This window comes from Pelmatolapia mariae, linkage group LG3_W, assembly GCF_036321145.2.
Source record: "Pelmatolapia mariae isolate MD_Pm_ZW linkage group LG3_W, Pm_UMD_F_2, whole genome shotgun sequence".
NCBI classification, from domain to species: Eukaryota; Metazoa; Chordata; class Actinopteri; order Cichliformes; family Cichlidae; genus Pelmatolapia; species Pelmatolapia mariae.
In genome coordinates, this window is record NC_086229.1 from 1,096,711 (window position 1) to 1,102,710 (window position 6,000).

General features: G+C 43.4%; 1 protein-coding gene across 2 annotated transcripts; it reads right to left on the reverse strand.

Annotated features, from left to right (window-relative positions):
- Nucleotides 1-2,711: 2,711 nt before the first annotated feature.
- Nucleotides 2,712-5,495, reverse strand: LOC134624147 (butyrophilin-like protein 2). 2 transcript variants are annotated; one of them, XR_010093456.1, is made up of 4 exons: nucleotides 5,202-5,495; nucleotides 3,682-4,032; nucleotides 2,859-3,552; nucleotides 2,712-2,771 (listed from the first exon to the last, which is right to left on the reverse strand). XR_010093456.1 is itself a non-coding variant. In XM_063469126.1 (3 exons), the coding sequence occupies exons 1-3, from the start codon at nucleotides 5,419-5,421 to the stop codon at nucleotides 3,236-3,238; spliced, it is 888 nt and encodes a 295-aa protein (XP_063325196.1). In that variant the 5' UTR covers nucleotides 5,422-5,495; the 3' UTR covers nucleotides 2,749-3,235. The 2 variants fall into 2 exon arrangements, 1 of the variants encoding a protein (XP_063325196.1); XM_063469126.1 differs by having other exon boundaries at nucleotides 2,749-3,552.
- Nucleotides 5,496-6,000: the final 505 nt, after the last annotated feature.

The following is a 6,000-nucleotide window of genomic DNA, read 5'->3' on the forward strand; positions in this document are numbered from 1 at the left end:
GTCTCTCACCTTCTTGCTTGCCTGCCTCGCAGTTTTGTAACATAACTAATATTATCCACTCACACTGGAATTGTTCCTTCATCTTTGAAAACTCCTTTTGTCTGTCACGGCGAGTGAGATGAGCCGTGTGGAAAAATAAAGGAGGATCCAAACGCAGGCACTTGTACAGGAGTGAGGGTGGTTTATTAAACACAACAAGGAAAAGGACAAACGGCGAAAGGAGCAAAGACTAAACTAAACTGGGAACAAACTAACTACAGAACACGAACCTGGACATGAATGAGAGCGGCGGAAACAGATGACGACGGATGACAGCAGGGCGAACACACGAGTGGAACATGGAGGATACACAGACGGACCAGCAACAACAATGACTAAAGACGTGACTTAAATACACACAGGGAAACACAGGGAGATTACACACAGGTGGTGGACACAGCTGGGAGTAATTAACAAGACGAGACAGAGGTAAAACTGAACACACTCACAAGAGACGCAGACCTTCACAGTAAAACAGGAAACAAGAACACTACACCAAGACGCAGACCTGACACAGAGAAACAGACGGAAAATGACACATAGAACTAGACCCACACCAAAACATGAGAACACAAATCCTAAATATCAATAAACAGAAACATGGAACTCAAATAACAGACATCATCATAATCATTACCACAACAAGAGAACAATAAAACAATCCCAGATGCAAAATAAACCAAAGCATAATAAACTCAAAATACTGGGTCCAACGGACCCAGAACCGTAACATTGTCATTCCAATTCTCTCAAAGCCTGAGGCAGATCCCAAGAACTTTTATAATCTTCGCCCAATATCAAACCTCCCCTTTATTTCAAAAATCCTTGAGAAAGTTGTTGCCTCCCAGCTTCACTCATACCTCAGTGACCATAATCTCTACGAACAATTTCAGTCTGGTTTCCGCCCCAATCATAGCACAGAAACTGCTTTGTTAAGGATTACTAATGACTAATGACCTTCTGATGGCAGCTGATTCTGGTATTTTAACCATTCTAATCCTTCTTGATCTTAGTGCGGCATTTGACTGCATTTGTCATAATATCCTCCTGAACAGATTAGCATCCATTTGCATTAGTCATACCCCCCTTGCCTGGTTCACCTCCTATCTCTCAGACCACACTTAGTTTATCCAATTTAAATTCCACTCTTCAAGTTTCTTTACTGTTTCTGCTGGTGTGTCCCAGGGTTCAGTATTAGGGCCTCTTTTATTCATTATCTACATGCTCCCTCTTGGCCATATATTCCGAAAATATAATATCAGTTTTCATTGTTATGATGATGACATCCAGCTCTACATTTCCTCCAAACCTAGTTCATCACTTCCACTCTCGAACGGTCTCATGGAGATTAGATCATGGTTCTCCTCCAAACTTAACAGTAATAAAACAGAAGTTTTATTTTCACAGCCTCCATCTTAACCAGATCTCACAGTTTCTCCATTAATATTGAAAATTACCACATCCTTCCTTCCCTGCAGGTGAAGAGTTTGGGTGTTTTCGATTTTAGTCTCACATTAATTACATAACCGGTCTGCATACTTTCCACTTACATAACATACTTGTCTATAGTCCTATTACTTCGGGGATTATTTATTGCAACACCATCTTATTTGGTCTCCCCAAAAAGTCCCACCAAAAACGTCTTCAGAATTCTGCATCTCGGGTAATAACTCGTACTCCCTTAAGAGACCATATTTCCCCAATTCTCCACATGCATCCACAATCTTGCCCCTCCTTGTATCTGTCATCTGCTTCTTCCGCTTCTGTCTTGTCAATATGGGAACAGAGCTTTCAGTCACTCTGCTCCTCAGCGCTGGAACTCACTTCCTTCAGTATTAACCCTCTCGAGCCAGGCGTTGCCGATTTGCAACAGTAAAAAACTCCCCACATATAGTTTTTTTTGGATAATTTTCCCCAAATATCAGATTTTTCCTGTAACTAAAACTTAATTTGAGCCTGAGAGGGTTAAGAAATATAGATTCCCTACTATTATTCACTTACTTCATCCACTTATCTCCAAGGCCGAGGTCAGAAGCCGGGTCTGGCCCGGCGCTGGATAAATAGCTGCAGGGCAGGATGGCTGGGTCTACATCGGCTTACTTCTCACCAATTACTTCTCGAGATTGATAAAAATGTCCGGGTTTTCCTATATTCCGACAGAAGACCCATGTGTGACGTCATCCCCCAAAAGCTGCTTTGTGAGCACTTGTTCTGCTCTCACAGACAGGACAGACAGCGCACAGCAACGAGTCTAATGATGTTTAAAAGATCCCAAAGCATAAGTCCTTCTTTCAGACGAACTGCAAAAGAAATTTCCCGCCTACCGACCATAGCTGGACTGGCCATGGGGCATTCCGGGCATTTGCCCGTCGGGCCGATGGTGATTTTTCGATTTTACGGGCTGATGTTTTTTTGTTATTGTTGTTTTTGTAACGGTATAAACAATGAAAGGTGGTGGATTGGCCAGATGCTGGCTGATGCATAAAAATAACTCAGTTTTTTGGTAGTGCTCCTTCCATCATAAAACTGATCAATGTTCAGCTGATCGGCTTTTCTGATGCAAGTCGCGTCTTTCTTGTTTGTTTATTGCCTACTTTGCGCTAAACAACAGCAGCACATTTAAGCTTGATCAGCTGTTGTTAGAATGTATTTGATATTAATTTCTAGTATCAGCTGATGTTTGCTGGAGTCACAGCGGTAAACGCTGCTGGTCATGATGTCGGTTTGGTTATCTGGTGAGAGGGAAACACAAAGATGAAACCAGGAGATGTCCTTACTGAATCATCAGAGCTGAACAGGTGATGGAGAAACAGGTTTACCTTTTAGGTCACATGAATGAGTTGAAGGGAAGTTATGAACTGTTTCTGAGAGACAAATAACACCAGGATCTTTATTTCTCAGTGGATCTTCTTTCATCTCTGTGCGACCTCTGTAATCCTGGTCCTGTTTATCTGGCTGATTGTTTCCACTCTCATACACGTGGACCTTCATTTGTTGTGGTTCAGTGAGAGTCCACTCCACTGTGACGTCCTCAGGAATGTCAGGTGTGGTTGTAAAGGGTAGAAGGACAGACGTCTCTCCTTGTGTCACCTCAACCACCTCTGTCTGAGAAACTGAGAGAAAAAAAGAAGCAAAAAACAAACAGATCCTCCTGTTTTCAGTGTTTCTCTGACTCGGAGCTGAACTGCTTGTGCGTTTATGTGTGAGGCTGCACATCCTTATTGTAGACGGTGCAGGTGTAGACTCCACGGTCAGTAAAGTGGAGGTTTTTCAGGGTCAGACTGAGGTCTTTATTTTTCACTCGATCTTCGTTCATCTGTGTGCGACCTCTGTAATCCTGGTCTTGTTTATCTGGCTGATTTTTTCCACTCTCATACATGTGAACCTTCATGGGTTTGGGTTGAGTGAGAGTCCACTCCACTGTGACGTCCTGAGGAAGGTCAGGTGTGGTCTTAAAGGGCAGCAGGACAGACCTTTCACCCTGTGTTACCTCCAACATCTTTGTCTGAGGAACTGAGAGAAAAATAAAACACAAAGTTTACAGACAGACATCAGGGAGTGTGATTCTCCATCATGTCCTCTGCTGTGTAAACAGCAGCTCTTCATTCTTGTTTTCGGTTACTGTAGAAAAACAGCTGTTACCTGTGACATTGAGAGTCACTTCTTTCTGTAGCAGCATGTGTCCGTCCTTGTTGTAGACGGTGCAGGTGTAGACTCCACTGTCAGTAAGGCGGAGGTCTTTCAGGGTCAGACTGAGGTCTTTAGTGTTCAGTGGATCTTCATCCATCTCTGTGCGACCTCTGTAACCCTGGTCTTGTTTATCTGGCTGATTGTTTCCACTCTCATACACGTGGACCTTCATGGGTTTGGGTTGAGTGAGAGTCCACTCCACTGTGACGTCCTGAGGAAGGTCAGGTGTGGTCTTAAAGGGCAGCAGGACAGACTCCTCTCCTTCGGTCACTACCAACACCTCCACCCACTCTGGAGGAGGAACTGAGAGAAAAAGTCAAACACAGTCCAATCCTACTTTATTTATAAAGCACTTTAAAATACCCAGCACAGGACCAAAGTGCTGTACATAAAATAAGTTAAAAACAATAGAATAACAGAAAAAGCAAAAGTAAATAAAACACACAATACATAAAAATTAAAACAGCGCTATATTAAAAAAAGAAAACAAGATAAAACCGCATAGAATCAATTAAAACAACTAAAATGAAACTAAAAAATAAAAACTAACATCTCACGTAGTGTCAAAGGCCAGGGTGAAGAGGTGGGTTTTCAGGAGTGACTTAAAAACAGGTAGTGAGTAGGGATGGGTATCGTTTAGGTTTTATCCGATACCGGTGCCAAACCGGTACTTTTGAAACGGTGCCGGTTCAAGTTTCCTGCAGTTTCTCAGGAATATTACAGTCAATCTGGATGAAACTTGGAACAGATGTACAGTAGGTGTCCCAGAGGAGAAATCTGTCGAAAGTTGGACATCAACTATCAAGAATGATTTTTAATGAATTTTTTGACATCAACCAGACTGTCCCGCTTTAGGCTGTCCCAAAGCAATTTATGCACGTGCGTGCATGTGTGAGTCCGCTCGCGTGCATGTCTGAGTACGTGCGCAAGTGTACTTGTGCTCGGATCTATGCTTTCGATCGGGAAATAAGGAGGAAAGGCGCTGCCGTAAAGACTGGTGTAAAAGCGGAAGAAAATTTATGCGGCGGATAAGAAGCGGCTCACTTGACCGCGGTTCTAAAAGAACGTACGTACCTGGACCTGCCTACTATCCTTGTAAAATGATTGGCTAGAATCTGAAACTTTCCCAGGAAGGCCATTAATTGGCTGTAAACTACCTTTTCAAGAATTTTGGAAAGAAAAGGAAGTTTAGTGGAAGGCCTGTAATTTGGAAGAACCGTAGGATCAAGAGCAGGTTTTTTAATCGGGGGTTTGACTACTGCATGTTTAAAATCTTTAGGGACAACACCTGACATCAAAGGGTTTACCAGCTCAAGAACCAAAGGTCCAACTGTTGGTAACACCTCTTTTAAGAGTTTACAGACAGACAGACGTCAGTGAGTGTGATCCTCCATCATCTCCTCTGCTGTGTAACTAGCAGCTCTTCACTCCTGTTTTCAGTTTTTCTGTGGACAACCAGCTGTTACACTCACCTCTGACAGCGAGAGTCACTGATTTCTGTAGCAGCACGTTCCCATCCTTGTTGTAGACGGTGCAGGTGTAGCGTCCACTGTCAGTGAGGTAGAAGTCTTTCAGGGTCAGACTGAAGTCTCCAGTTCTCAGTGGATCTTCCTTCATCTCTGTGCGACCTCTGTAGCCCTGGTCTTGTTTATGCGGCTGATTGTTTCCACTCTCATACACGTGGACCGTCATGAGTTTGGGTTGAGTGCGAGTCCACTCCACTGTGACGTCCTCAGAAAGGTCAGGTGTAGTTTAAAAGGGCAGCAGGACAGACTTCACCCCCTGTGTCACCTCCACAAACTCGCTTTGAGGAACTGAGAGAAAAAAGCAAAACACAAGACAGACAGACATCAATGAGTTTGATCTTCTCTGTGGAAACACACACACACACACACACACACACACACACACACACACACACACACACACAGATATATACCTTCACTCTGCTTCATCCTTTTATGTTCAAAATACACACAGAGACCACAGAGAAGAGTCAGGAGAAGAAGAGTACCCAGGACACCTGAGAGGACTTTGGGCCAGACTGGAGCAGCTTCTGTAATACAAACATGGGAGAGGTTGTTTGAGTTCTCTGTTGTACGCACTGCTCACCATCCTCTGTTTGGACTGTCTTTTTGTATGTTTTCTGTTTACAGAGTTTTGATTTTGGACCACAGTCAGTAGTTGGAGCCGGCTCTTTTTAGTGATCCGAGCTGAAAGAGACGGTTCTCTAAAAAGAGCTGGAATTCCCATCACTACTGAGAACAGCTT

Bases quoted from the DNA above. Each gene is read 5' to 3' on its own strand.
- LOC134624147 (XM_063469126.1), bottom strand. From the start codon at position 5,421: ATGACGGTCCACGTGTATGAGAGTGGAAACAATCAGCCGCATAAACAA. The intron at 4,033-5,201 runs GTGAGTGTAACA...TTTTTCTCTCAG, and splicing joins AGTGACTCTCGCTGTCAGAG to TTCCTCCTCCAGAGTGGGTG. The intron at 3,553-3,681 runs GTAACAGCTGTT...TTTTTCTCTCAG, and splicing joins AGTGACTCTCAATGTCACAG to TTCCTCAGACAAAGATGTTG.